The sequence below is a fragment of the Microcaecilia unicolor genome, chromosome 13 (genome assembly GCF_901765095.1).
Source record: "Microcaecilia unicolor chromosome 13, aMicUni1.1, whole genome shotgun sequence".
Taxonomy (NCBI): domain Eukaryota; kingdom Metazoa; phylum Chordata; class Amphibia; order Gymnophiona; family Siphonopidae; genus Microcaecilia; species Microcaecilia unicolor.
In genome coordinates this window covers 39,718,175-39,733,363 of record NC_044043.1, presented here as the reverse complement: position 1 = coordinate 39,733,363, position 15,189 = coordinate 39,718,175, and the positions used below count along the sequence as shown (strand labels likewise).

Genomic DNA, 15,189 nt, shown 5'->3' with positions numbered 1-15,189 from the left:
GCCCACCCGGGCCCACCCTTGGCTACACCACTGCTCTAGAGTCAGCCCAGCTTGGGCATAAGTGAAGGAAATGCAATCTGCTAGCCAACTGGAGATTGTGCGTTTTCCGATGGCGACTCCCCTCCTGTTGGGATCGAAAGAAACAAACAACTGGGCGGACTGTCTGAAGGGCCGGGTCCACTTTATGCTCTCTCTCACTGGCCTCCCATTTAGTTCTAATTACTTCCTCCCTGCCTTTCTGCGTCCTAGTAAGGTGGGCCTGCAGGGCAATAATTTGACCTCTTAACACCGCCTTCATTCCCTCCCAGACACTTACCGGATGTGTTTCCCCGTTGTCATTGATTTCTATATATTCCCTTAAATACTTCTCAAGCTCAGCTATTTTCTGCGGGTCTAGGAGAAGTCCCTCATTTTATTTCCAATTTGTTCGCCCTTTGGGTCTTGCATCCGTCAGCAAGGTCAAAACCACAAACGAGTGGTCCGACCAGCTGCAGGGCACTATGTGTACCTCCCCCACCTGGCTCCTCACCCTCACATCTCCCAGCCAATAATCAATTCTTGAATATGTTTTGTGCGAGGGGGCATAATGAGTAAAATCTTTTTCAACCCCATGTTTATCCCTCCACAAATCGGTCAGGCCCCATCTTGCCAGCCAGGACCTAAAAGCCTCTGTCCCCCTGAGCATACCGTGCCATTCCTCCCGAGTTATCTATATTTGGGTCCACTGTCAGGTTCATATCACCCCCTATCAGTAATTGCCCCCTGGCATGCTTTTGCAAAATCCTTTCTATTTCCTGCAGGAATACCTTTTGACCCTCATTGGGCGCATAGACACATAGCATAGTATAATACACATTATATAGGGAAACCACCAACAATAAGTATCTACTCGCTTTATCCTTAATCGTTATATGGACCTGCCAGGGCAGGGCCTGGGACAGGGCAATCAAAACTCCCCTCTTTTTTTGAACCTCTGTGGCCGAGGCACATTTTATAATCGGGTAATGCTTATGACTCATCAGATATTCATGGGACTTTTTGAGGTGCGTCTCCTGAAGAAACATCACATCTGCCTTTTGGCGCAGCATTTCTCTAAATACCTGTTTTCTTTTCTGCGGGGTATTCAGCCCCCGCACATTTATAGTCACGCATTTAAACATGGTAAGGATATAACATGTAGTCCATTTCTAGCATCCCTTTAACATACATTGCGGTTCCCCTCCCTACCCACCAACCCACCTCCCTTGCTCCCCCCCTGCATCTTCGAACCCCTTACCCCTCTCCTATTCTCCTCCCCCTTCCCAAGCACCAATGCACCTGTGCCATATCTTGGTCGGTGCGTTACAGGAGGAATGTGATCCATTAATACCCATTCATGCCTTTTAGGTTTTGGTGCCTTTAACATAACAGTTAACATGCTAACATTTATTACCTTATTCGCTATTTCCCAGCTTCATACCCCAACTAGCATCAACCACCAACATATTCAACTTAGTTACTTCCATACCCAGAGCTCCTGGTGCCTCCAGGACCCAGGAAGTCTCAAGTTCTCACAGGAGGTCTAACCCTCCACTGATACAAAATGACTTCAAGTGATACGTCCCGCTGATTTCTGACGCTGAAGGCATCTTTGACCAACTCTTTGCCACTTTGGGTGGGTCCTGGAGTCTGTTGCCCTTGGTGGGCGCTCTGCTACAGCTGGTGTGGCTATCTGGTGTTCCCCCTGTAGTATCCTCTGCACTTCCGCCAGAGTTTTAATTAGGTGCTGCTTTCCATCCTTATAAAATGCCAGTCCAAACAGATATCTCCAATGGTAGCGAATGTCCATTTCTCTTAGCTTGGCCGTTACCGGTTTTAAATCAGCCCTTCTCTTCAAAGTGGCAGCAGCAAGATCCTGATATACTTCCACCGAATTTGTGTCCCATCTGAAGTCTTTTGCTTGTCTTGCCGCCGCCATCACTCGCTCTTTTAGTTTAAAGTCTTGGAAGCAAGCTATTATATCTTTGGACAAGTTCTTCTTGCTAGCTCCCAGGGCCCGGTGAGCTCTGTCCAATAGTATTTTTTCCGGTGGGACCAGCTCTTCTGTAATCGCTGGCAGAGCACTGGCTATTTGTTGAATCACTTGCTCGCTATTTTGATATGCTGGGGTCTCTGGCAGACCGCGAAAACGGAGATTATGGCGCCTGCTTCTATTTTCTAGGTCTTCCAGCTTTTCAGATAATATCTGCTGGCCCAAACGCTCATCATAAGTACATAAGTACATAAGTAGTGCCATACTGGGAAAGACCAAAGGTCCATCTAGCCCAGCATCCTGTCACCGACAGTGGCCAATCCAGGTCAAGGGCACCTGGCACGCTCCCCAAACGTAAAAACATTCCAGACAAGTTATACCTAAAAATGCGGAATTTTTCCAAGTCCATTTAATAGCGGTCTATGGACTTGTCCTTTAGGAATCTATCTAACCCCTTTTTAAACTCCGTCAAGCTAACCGCCCGTACCACGTTCTCCGGCAATGAATTCCAGAGTCTAATTACACGTTGGGTGAAGAAAAATTTTCTCCGATTCGTTTTAAATTTACCACACTGTAGCTTCAACTCATGCCCTCTAGTCCTAGTATTTTTGGATAGCGTGAACAGTCGCTTCACATCCACCCGATCCATTCCACTCATTATTTTATACACTTCTATCATATCTCCCCTCAGCCGTCTCTTCTCCAAGCTGAAAAGCCCTAGACTTCTCAGCCTCTCTTCATAGGAAAGTCGTCCCATCCCCACTATCATTTTCGTCGCCCTTCGCTGTACCTTTTCCAATTCTACTATATCTTTTTTGAGATACGGAGACCAGTACTGAACACAATACTCCAGGTGCGGTCGCACCATGGAGCGATACAACGGCATTATAACATCCGCACACCTGGACTCCATACCCTTCCTAATAACACCCAACATTCTATTCGCTTTCCTAGCCGCAGCAGCACACTGAGCAGAAGGTTTCAGCGTATCATCGACGACGACACCCAGATCCCTTTCTTGATCCGTAACTCCTAACGCGGAACCTTGCAAGACGTAGCTATAATTCGGGTTCCTCTTACCCACATGCATCACTTTGCACTTGTCAACATTGAACTTCATCTGCCACTTGCACGCCCATTCTCCCAGTCTCGCAAGGTCCTCCTGTAATCGTTCACATTCCTCCTGCGACTTGACGACCCTGAATAATTTTGTGTCATCGGCGAATTTAATTACCTCACTAGTTATTTCCATCTCTAGGTCATTTATAAATACATTAAAAAGCAACGGACCCAGCACAGACCCCTGCGGGACCCCACTAACTACCCTCCTCCACTGAGAATACTGGCCACGCAATCCTACTCTCTGCTTCCTATCTTTCAACCAGTTCTTAATCCATAATAATACCCTACCTCCGATTCCATGACTCTGCAATTTCTTCAGGAGTCTTTCGTGCGGCACTTTGTCAAACGCCTTCTGAAAATCCAGATATACAATATCAACCGGCTCCCCATTGTCCACATGTTTGCTTACCCCCTCAAAAAATGCATTAGATTGGTGAGGCAAGACTTCCCTTCACTAAATCCGTGCTGACTTTGTCTCATCAGTCCATGTTTTTGTATATGCTCTGCAATTTTATTCTTAATAATAGCCTCCACCATCTTGCCCGGCACCGACGTCAGACTCACCGGTCTATAATTTCCTGGATCTCCTCTGGAACCTTTCTTAAAAATCGGAGTAACATTGGCTACCCTCCAGTCTTCCGGTATTACACTCGATTTTAGGGACAGATTGCATATTTCTAACAGTAGCTCCGCAAGTTCATTTTTTAGTTCTATTAATACTCTGGGATGAATACCATCAGGTCCCGGTGATTTACTACTCTTCAGCTTGCTGAACTGACCCATTACATCCTCCAAGGTTACAGAGAATTTGTTTAGTTTCTCCGACTCCCCCGCTTCAAATATTCTTTCCGGCACCGGTGTCCCCCCCAAATCCTCCTCGGTGAAGACCGAAGCAAAGAATTCATTTAATTTCTCCGCTACGGCTTTGTCCTCCTTGATCGCCCCTTTAACACCATTTTCGTCCAGCGGCCCAACCGACTCTTTGGCCGGTTTCCTGCTTTTAATGTATCTAAAAAGTTTTTACTATGTATTTTTGCTTCCAACGCTAATTTCTTCTCAAAGTCCTTTTTTGCCCTCCTTATCTCCGCTTTGCATTTGGCTTGGCATTCCTTATGATCTATCCTGTTACTTTCAGTTGGTTCTCTTCTCCACTTTCTGAAGGATTGTTTTTTGGCTCTAATGATTTCCTTTATCTTACTGTTTAGCCACGCCGGCTGACGTTTAGTCTTTTTTCCCTTTTTTCTAATATGTGGAATATATTTGTCCTGAACCTCCAGGATGGTGTTTTTAAACAGCATCCACGCCTGATGCAAGTTTTTTACTCTGCGAGCTGCTCCTTTCAGTCTTTTTTTCACCATTTTTCTCATTTTGTCGTAATCACCTTTTCTATAGTTAAACGCTAGCGTACTTGATTTCCTAGTTTCACTTCCTTCAATGCCAATATCAAAACCGATCATATTATGATCACTGTTATCAAGCGGCCCTCGTATCGTTACCCCCTGCACTAGATCATGAGCACCACTAAGGACTAAGTCTAGTATTTTTCCTTCTCTTGTCGGCTCCTGAACTAGCTGTTCCATGAAGCTGTCCTTGATTTCATCAAGAAATCTTATGTCCCTTACGTGTACAGATGTTACATTAACCCAGTCTATATGCGGGTAATTGAAATCCCCCATTATTATTGTGTTGCCCAGTTTGTTTGCGTCCCTGATTTCCTTTAACATTTCCGCATCCGTCTGTTCGTCCTGGCCAGGCGGACGGTAGTACACTCCTATCACTATCCTTTTCCCCTTTGCACATGGAATTTCAATCCACAGTGATTCCAAGGAGTGTTTTGCTTCCTGCAGAATTTTCAATCTATTTGATTCAAGGCTCTCGTTAATATACAATGCTACCCCTCCACCAATCCGATTCACCCTATCACTACGATATAATTTGTACCCCGGTATGACAGTGTCCCACTGGTTATCCTCCTTCCACCAGGTCTCAGAGATGCCTATTATATCTAATTTTTCATTTAGTGCAATATATTCTAACTCCCCCATCTTATTTCTTAGGCTCCTGGCATTCGCATATAGACATTTCAAACTATGTTTGTTGTTCCTAAGTACATCATGCTTAGTACTTGACAGTATTAACTGGCAATCTTTTGTCTGATTTTTATTGTTATTTAAAGATACCCGATCTACTACAATCTCTTTTGCAACCTCACTATCAGGATACTCTATCTTCCCTGTTATGGTGATATCTTTGAAAGATACCTTATCCCGAACCATGCTCTTTTGAGCGACTGTCGGCCTTCCCCCCATTTCTAGTTTAAAAGCTGCTCTATCTCCTTCTTAAACGCCGATGCCAGCAGCCTGGTCCCACTCTGGTTAAGATGGAGCCCATCCTTTCGGAATAGGCTCCCCCTTCCCCAGAATGTTGCCCAGTTCCTAACAAATCTAAAGCCCTCCTCCCTGCACCATCGTCTCATCCACGCATTGAGACTCTGGAGCTCTGCCTGTCTCTTGGGCCCTGCGCGTGGCACAGGTAGCATTTCAGAAAATGCTACCCTGGAGGATCTGGATTTCAGCTTTCTACCTAAGAGCCTAAATTTTGCTTCCAGAACCTCTCTCCCACATTTTCCTATGTCATTGGTACCCACATGTACCAAGACAGCGGACTCCTCCCCAGCACTATCTAGAATCCTATCTAGGTGACACGTGAGGTCCGCCACCTTCGCACCAGGCAGGCAAGTCACCAGGCGATCCTCACGTCCACCAGCCACCCAGCTATCTATATGCCTAATGATCGAATCACCAAGTACAACAGCTGTCCTAACCTTTCCCTCCCGGGCAACATTTGGAGATATATCCTCGGTGCGAAAGGATAATACATCCCCTGGTGGGCAGGTCCTGGCTACAGGAGTACTTCCTACTTCACCAGGGTGATGCTCTCCTTCTAGGAGACCTCCCTCCTCCAAGGTAGCACAGGGGCTACCTGACTGGAGGTGGGACTTCTCTACAACATCCCTGTAGGTCTCCTCTATGTACCTCTCTGTCTCCCTCAGCTCCATCAAGTCTGCTACTCTAGCCTCAAGGGAACGGACACGTTCTCTGAGAGCTAGGAGCTCTTTGCATCGGGCACACACATATGACACCTCACCAATTGGGAGATAATCATACATGTGACACTCAATGCAAAAGACTGGATAGCACCCCTCTCGCTGCTGGACTGCTGACTCCATCTTAGTGTTTTTTGAGTTTTTCCGTAATTTAAAACTTGCTAAAGTATTAAGGATATCAGCCTATCACTAACTTACAGTTCCTCCTTTAAACCCCAATCTTCAAGTTCCGAAAGCACAAGCAAAATTTGTTCACTTACCAGAGAAATATCCTCTTCTCCCAGAACTTATTAGAAGGAAAGCTTTCGCGCGCGCTATTTGCCGCTCTAAGGAGCCCAGGGACTCTGAGTGATCGTCAATTTGGCCTTCTACCTCTTCTACCCGGCGTCCCAGCTCCGCTATCTCGCCTCTCAGATCGGCTCCCAATGTCGCCAGCTCCGACCTCATTGCCTTTAAGTCCGAGCGGATTTCTTGAATCCAGGCGCAAAGCTCCGGCAATCCAGCTTCCCCAGCGTCTCCCTGGGTCTGCGTTACAAACATATCACTTGAGGGCTGCAGTTCTGCTTGCTGTGCTTCATCTTCGAGCTCTGGCGCCGTCATGTTTTTTTTCCCCGTCACGCTCTGTTTAAACGCGAATTTGGACAGGTTAGGCAGCACCGGTCACTTTTGCATTAATGCCTCGGGTCCACTCCACTCTTATTCGGCTCCTAGCAGGGTATTTTCCACACACCGCTCTCAAATATGATCGGGAAATCGCTGTTTTCGCCGTGGGCATTCAGGAGCACAGAGTTTAGGCGACCATGCTCGCCGCTGACGTCACTTCCTCCTTGAGATTAAACCTTTAGATCAGTTAATTTCCCCTGACTCTATCTGCTGGGGTGATACTTTTGCTTATTGCCAGATAAAGCATTATATTCAATCCCTAGATAAAGAGGCACTCAAATTTAGACTGGGTGGGATGATTCAGATATTATTTGAGGAGCTCTCAGAAGAGGCTCCTTCTATCTCCAGTATTCAGAAGAGATTGTGGTCTTTGGAACCTGGAAAGGAGCTGGCCCAGCTTCGGCGGAGATGGGAAGTAGATGTGGGGTGTGATCTTGCTTCCTGGGATATTGCAGCTCATCTCAGGGGTATTCCCAAATTACTCAGTGGGGTGGGTTATCGAGAATGTGCCTTTCGTGTAATACATAGGGTCTATTTTACACAGGTTCAATTGTTTAGATTGGGTGGAATTGTCACACCTACTTGCCTGAAATGTAAAGTATCTGATAACTCTTTATACCATGCGCTTTGGGGATGCATAGTCATAAGATGCTTCTGGAGGCGAGTAGTGGCCTTTCTATCCCTTATGATGTCTGGTTGAGTCAGTGGGACGCCTACTCAGTTGGTTCTGGACTGTCCTGGTTCATTCAGGGGACTCAATGTGGAAGAAATACTACTGTGTCGTAAACTTTGTTTGTTAGCAAGGAAGTGCATTCTGCAGTCATGGACCTCACTGGACACCTCTGAATTCTGGCATTGGCACAATCAAGTGCATCATCTACTGACTTGGGAAGCACAAGAGGCCAGAAGTTCTTATAAACGCAAAGCTCGATTTCTTAAGATTTGGAGTCCTTTTCTAGCCAGACTCACAGAGCGTGGCAGAAGCCTTATTCTTACCAAGTTATGATTGACTGAAGTTGATATGACTACTTACCTTGGAGCTCACATTGCGTAATATGAGCGGGGGGGGGGGGGGGGTGAGGGGGGAATGGGGAGGGGGAAGGGAGGGGGGGAAGTTAGGATAGCTTGCTCTTGAGCAGTATGTGCTAAATATTCTTGAAAAAGCTGAAAGATAAAAACTAGGATAAAAGGGGGTTGGGGATATAAATGATAAAAATCTGATGGTTTAGAACACTTGTGTTTCGTAAGATATGGTTTATGTTTGACTTACATGTATTTACTAGTGTATGTGCTAGATTTATACTGTCTTCAATAAAAATGTTGAAACATAAATAGGCATTTACAGTTCAGTGTCGAATGCTATGCTCAATGCCAATGCAGAACCAAAAGGTTTGTTTTGTTGGGCTCTGTGGGCTTTAAGAAACCTCTGCTGCATTCGCAGGCAGAGAGAACACTGGATGTCCTGGTGCTCAAGACCCAAACACTGAACACACCAGTTATGGGGGTCAGTGCCTGAGATTGTCCTATTGCACCGAGTACACTTTTTAAAGCCACTTGGCACCATCTTGGACATGGAGGGGGAGATGGCCGACCCAAGGTTAAAAAGCTCAGTAGTTCAGGGGGCTTGAATAGATATATGCCCGAAAAGGCTCAATGCTCCCCAACCAGAAAAAGGCCTCTGAGGGAGAAAAGGCTAAAAATGGAAAAAAACGGACAAAAATGGTTTTAAATAAAAGATAAAAATGAAAGAATCTGAAAAAAAAACGATCCCGAAAAGGCACCAAAAAAAGTGAAGTTTTATGAGCTGAGGAGAGATTAAAAACAACCTCTCTGCTCTGCAGAAAACGAGAGACTGCTGGTCCTGAACTTGAGCATCAGGCAGAAAGGCACCCGTGCATGCCACTTGGCAGTGTCCACACTGGGCTCCGTGAATGACGTCACCCACATGCGAGATTATAATGCCAGCTTGTCCTCAGAGAAATAAAACCTATATGACATTCTAATACAGAGGACAACACTGTACACTGTGATTGTTGTGACTGTGACAAACTTTTGCTATGCCTTACCCTCACTGGAAAGCATGTATACTCTTCCCCACATCAGTTACATACATAGACTTTAATGGTATCCATTTTGCCAGTGTCACATTTTCTCCATCAAAACTGCTAAAAAATTATGGGCCCGATATTCAGAGCAATTTAAGTGGACAGGATAGGATCCAGCCTGCTTAAATCACGATAAGCAGCCCAACTGCTGATTATTCAGCAGTACAAAACCAGGCAGTGCTGCTGAATATCATCTCTAACCACGGATGCACAACGGATCTGTAACGGGGCAGACTTCCACGAACGCTTTGGCTGCTCTGATGCTCTGAAGGCAGCGAGTGTAGCAGCCCAGCTGCTCCAGCTTGCCCCAGTCCGCCCGATCCAGGTTCTCCCTGCTTGCTTGCTCCAGTCCAACGGCTCCAGCTTGTTCCAGTCCGCCGATCCAGCTTCTCCCCTGCTTGTTCCAGTCCATCTGCTCCAGCCTGCTTGTTCCAGTCCATCTGCTCCAGCGTGTTCCAGTCCGCCTGATCCAGCTTCTCCCTGCTTGTTCCAGTCCATCTGCTCCAGCCTGCTTGTTCCAGTCCATCTGCTCCAGCGTGTTCCAGTCCGCCTGATCCAGCTTCTCCCTGCTTGTTCCAGTCCGCCTAATCCAGCTCGTTCCAGTCCATCCGCTCCAGCTCGTTCTAGTCCGTCTGCTCCTGCTTGTTCCAGCCTGCTCCAATCTTGCTGCTCTGCTCTCTTCTGCTCCAAACCATTCCAGCTTGTTCCAGTCCTGCTGATGTACTCTCCACCGCACTCACCTGCTCCCGCCTGCCTGCCTGCTAGCCAATCAACCTGCCTGCTAGCCAGTCACCTGCTCCTGCCTGCCTGCTAGCCAATCAACCTGCCTGCTGGCCTATCACCTCCTCATGCCTGCCTGCCTGCTAACCAATCAACCAACCTGCCTGCTTGTCTGCCTCTCAACCGCCTGCTTGTCGGCCCATCAACAACCGCCTGCATAACTACCTACCTCTGTCATTACATTTGCACCCGTAAACACCCAGTCACTACTTATGGCCTCCATACACATTTTCTTCCTTGCCCTGTCCCTCCCCAACCTTTTCCCCCTCCCACCGCCGCATACCGCACAAACTCACTGCCTATCCATGTCCTCTCCCGTCCTGCTCACTACTCTAATATCCTAACCACCCCGTCCCCCACCTCACCATCCCTACTGTCCTCCTCCTCCTTCCTAGCTCTCAACCTTCAACACCTCCTTCCTGCCATGAACCCCTCCCCATTCTTCCTAAGCGCACCCCATCTTCGCCGCCTTTGTCGCCCTACCTCCCCCACCCTCCTCCGCACCTTCTTGCTCCTTCTCCTGCTATCTGCGGGAGACATCAATCCCAACCCAGGTCCCCCACACCTGTCCTCGTCCTCGCTTCATACATGCAAACGTTTCCGCAATATCTCCAATCTCATCTCTATTCCCCTCCTCCCCCCTCTTCTCGTGTGCCCTGTGGAACGCACGCTCGGTCTGCAACAAACTTTCCTTCACCCATGATCTCTTCATCTCCCATTCCCTTCAACTGCTCGCCCTTACTGAAACCTGGCTCACCCCTGACGACTCTGCCTCAGTCGCGGCCCTATGCCATGGTGGTTATCTTTTCTCCCATTCTCCCCACCCAGTTGGCTGCGGTGGCGGCGTCGGGGTACTACTTTCGCCCTCCTGCAGTTTTCAACCTCTCCTCCTACCACAGTCTCACTGTTTCTCATCCTTCGAAGTCCACTCCATCCATCTATTCTACCCGCTGCCCCTCAGTTGCAGTCATTTACCGCTCCCCTGATAAGTCCCTCCCTTCCTTCCTTACTGACTTCGATGCCTGGCTCTCCGTTTTTCTTGAGCCCTCATCCCCATCCCTCATTCTTGGTGATTTTAACATACACACTGATAACCCTTCCGACTCATACGCTTCTCAATTCCTCACTCTAACCTCCTCCTTCAACCTCCAACTGAGCTCCACCACCCCTACTCACCAATCTGGCCACTGTCTTGACCTCGTCCTCTCTTCTACCTGCTCACCCTCCAATTTCTGCGCCTCAGCTCTTCCTCTCTCTGACCATCACCTGATCACCTTCACACTTCATCACCCTCCCCCTCAGTCCCGCCCAATACTAACCACTACTTCTAGGAATCTCCAGGCGGTCGACCCTCCCACCTTATCCTCTAGTATCTCTGATCTCTTCCCTTCCATCATGTCCTCCAAGACTGTCGACAAGGCTGTCTCCACATACAATGCCACCTCTCCTCTGCTCTCGACGCCCTTGCACCGTCCATCTCCCGTCCCATAAGGCGTACTAATCCCCAGCCCTGGCTGACCCCTTGCACCCGATACCTTCACTCCTGCGCCCGATCGGCTGAACGCCTCTGGAAGAAATCTCACACCCATACCAATTTCATTCATTATAAATTCATGTTATCCTCCTTCCAGTCCTCCTTATTCCTCGCCAAACAGGACTATTACACCCAATTGACTAACTCCCTCAGCTCTAACCCCCGTCGTCTCTTCGCCACCCTTAACTCCCTCCTCAAAGTGCCCTCCACTCCCACCCCCCCTCACTCTCTCCTCAATCACTGGCGGACTACTTTTGCAATAAGGTGCAGAACATCAACCTCGAATTCACCACCAAACCATCTTCTCCTCCTCCTCACCCTATAACACACTCCCTCAACCAACCAACCCAGGCCGCCTCTTTTCCCGATATCATGAAGAGGAAACCGCCTATCTTCTCTCCTCTTCGAAATGCACCACCTGTTCCTCAGACCCCATCCCCACCAACTTACTTAACACCATCACTCCTATTGTCACCCTCTCCCATCTGTCATATCCTCAACCTCTCTCTCTCCACTGCAACTGTCCCTGACACCTTCAAGCATGCTGTAGTCACACCACTCCTCAAAAAACCATCACTTGCCCCTACCTGTCCCTCCAACTACCGCCCTATTTCCCTCCTACCCTTCCTCTCCAAGATACTTGAACGCGCCGTTCACAGCCGTTGCCTTGATTTTCTCTCCTCTCATGCCATCCTCAAACCGCTTCAATCCAGCTTTCGCCCCCTACACTCGACGGAAATGGCACTATCTAAAGTCTGCAATGACCTGTTCCTTGCCAAATCCAAAAGTCAGTACTCCATCCTTATCCTCCTCGACCTATCCGCCGCTTTTGACACTGTCAATCACAACTTACTTCTCGCCACACTGTCCTCACTTGGGTTCCAGGGCTCTGTCCTCTCCTGGTTCTCCTCTTATCTCTCCCACCATACCTTCAGAGTACATTCTCAGGGTTCTTCCTCCACCCCCATTCCGCTCTCTGTTGGAGTTCCTCAGGGATCTGTCCTTGGACCCCTTCTTTTCTCAATCTACACCTCCTCCCTGGGTTCCCTAATCTCCTCCCATGGGTTCCAATATCATCTTTATGCTGATGACACCCAGCTTTATCTCTCCACACCAGACATCACTGCAGAAACCCAGGCTAAAGTATCGGCCTGGTTAGCCGACATTGCGACCTGGATGTCCAACCGCCACTTGAAACTGAACATGGCCAAGACCGAGCTTATTGTCTTCCCTCCCAAACCCACTTCTCCTCTCCCTCCACTCTCTATCTCTGTTGATAACACCCTCATCATCCCCGTCTCATCTGCCCGCAACCTCGGGGTCATCTTTGACTCCTCCCTCTCCTCTGCGCATATCCAGCAGATAGCCAAGACCTGTCGCTTCTTCCTCTATAACATCAGCAAAATTCGCCCCTTCCTGCCTGAGCACACCACCCGAACTCTCATCTACTCTCTCATTACCTCTCGCCTTGACTACTGCAACCTACTCCTCACTGGCCTCCCACTTTGCCATCTATCCCCCCTTCAGTCCGTTCAAAACTCTGCTGCACGTCTTATCTTCCACCTAAACCGGTACACTCGTATCACCCCTCTCCTCAAGTCACTTCACTGGCTTCCGATCAGGTACCACATACAATTTAAGCTTCTCCTATTAACCTACAAATGCACTCGATCTACAGCCCCTCCCTACCTCTCTACCCTCATCTCCCCTTACATTCCTACCCGTAACCTCCGTTCTCAAAACAAATCCCTCCTGTCAGTACCCTTCTCCACCACCGCCAACTCCAGGCTCCGCCCTTTTTGCCTCGCCTCACCCCATGCCTGGAATAAACTCCCTGAGCCCATACGCCAGACCCCCTCCCTGCCCATCTTCAAAGCCTTGCTCAAAGCCCACCTCTTCAATGTCGCCTTCGGCACCTAACCATCATACCTCTATTCAGGAAATCTAGACTGCGCCTACTTGACATTTCGCTCATTAGATTGTAAGCTCCTTGGAGCAGGGACTGTCCTTTTTGTTAATCTGTACAGCGCTGCGTAACCCTAGTAGCGCTCTAGAAATGTTAAGTAGTAGTAGTAGTGATGTTAAAAGAAGGCAGGTCAGGGGCAGTACAAGGGGTGGCACTGGGGAGGAGCTGGTGGTTATGCGGGTGCAGGCAATATTCAGTGCCAGGACCTGCATAACTAAGTGGCTGAAATTAGTACAGCTCAAAACTTGTCCTAATTTCACCCGCTTAGCTATGCAGGACCCAGCACTGAATATCGGCCAGGACCCACATAACATTTTTGGGTTTTTTCATCAAGCCCCCCTCCCAGCCCATAATAGTAAGAACCCCCCCCACCTCCCCGGTCTAGATAGATCTTCCCGGGGCCTATCTCCTATCCCTGGTGGTCTAATGGGTGTGATGGTGGCAGGAGTGAAGCTCACTTACTCCTGCCCTTTGTAGCTGCCACAGGAAAATGGCTGTCATGACTTCTCACAGCAGCTTGCCTCAAGGGGCAGCACAAATGGGCTTCTAGGCCCTGAAAAATCCTCCCTCCTCCTCACCTATCTCCATTCAGAATCCCCCCCAACCCTCCCGTGGTCTACGTAGGTCTAGGTGCTCCTTCCCCCATTGACCCCACTTCGACCACCTAGACCTACGTAGACCACGGGAGGGTTGGAGGGATTCTGAATGGTGATAGGTGAGGGGGAGGGAGGATTTTCAGGGCCTGGGAGGAAGATTGATGGTTTAAAAAAAAAGTACACAAGTTATGTGGGCCCTGGTTGAATATCCAGGGCTAGTTTAGCCATCAACGGTCTGTGTTTAAAAAGAGACTGACTGTTGCCGGCTGAATATTGTCTGGTATAAATCTTCACCTCATAATGAATTTTTAGATGGACAGGCACAATACTGTAATGTCTGTCCTTCATAGAGAGCTCTCATCTCCTGGAAACCCATAACCTGTTAATTACTCTCAAAGTAGCTCAATGATGAAAATTACTAACACAATCCTCCTAATACCCAGAAAACAGCTTAACTGTTGAGTTTGGAACCTCTTTATTTTCATATCTGCAAACCAGCGCTTCTCCATATAAACACTCATTGCTGAGGATAGATGTCGTAGACGGCAGATAAAGACCTGTACAGTCCATCCAGTCTGGCCAACAAGAGAAACTCATTATATGTGCTACTTTATATGTATATCTGACCTTGACTTGTCCATGCCATTTTCAGGGCACAGACTGTAGAAGTCTGCCCAGCACTAGCTTTGCTTCCCAATTACCTGTGTTGCCACTCAATCTCCACTAAGCTTCTGTGGATCCATTCCTTCTGAACAGGATTCCTTTATGTTTATCCCATACGTTTTTGAATTACGTTACTGTTTTCATCTCCACCACCTCCCGCGGGAGGGCATTCCAAGAATCCACCACCCACCCTCTCCGTGAAAAAAATGTCTATTGTATAAATGAGATCAGCTATCTCAGTGAAGCTCAGCATACCGTACCTTATAGGCTATTTTATCAAACTGTTGCCCTGATTCGTTCACAATGTATCCCAGTCTGAACACAGGGCAAAGTGGAGCTTTTGTTTTGTGATAGATACATGACTTCAGAGTGTTGCTAGTAATTGTCTCAACAAGGTTGCGTCTGTAATAAAAAAAGAAGATGTGAATTGTTAATGGGGACTTCATTATATAAAATCACTGAGCTTCACTAGTGGCAAAACATTTGGAGATATTTCATCTTCTGCACTTTATCTCTTGCAGCAAGAAAAAGACATTCAGGTAAGCTTGGGAGGATATCTGATCCCGTTATGCCAGGGGATAAGTTTTAGAATATCACTACATTTATAGAACATTGAGGTCATGCTAGATAATTTTTTTATTTG

General features: G+C 47.8%; 1 protein-coding gene across 1 annotated transcript in view; it reads right to left on the bottom strand.

Moving 5' to 3' along the window:
* LOC115482377 (P2X purinoceptor 5-like) overlaps positions 1-15,189 on the bottom strand; it is a 170,615-nt gene that overhangs the window by 80,631 nt on the left and 74,795 nt on the right. Inside the window, exon 4 of the mRNA XM_030222124.1 lies at positions 14,807-14,948. Within this exon, the coding sequence (XP_030077984.1) occupies positions 14,807-14,948 (142 nt within the window). The remainder of the gene's footprint in view (positions 1-14,806; positions 14,949-15,189) is intronic.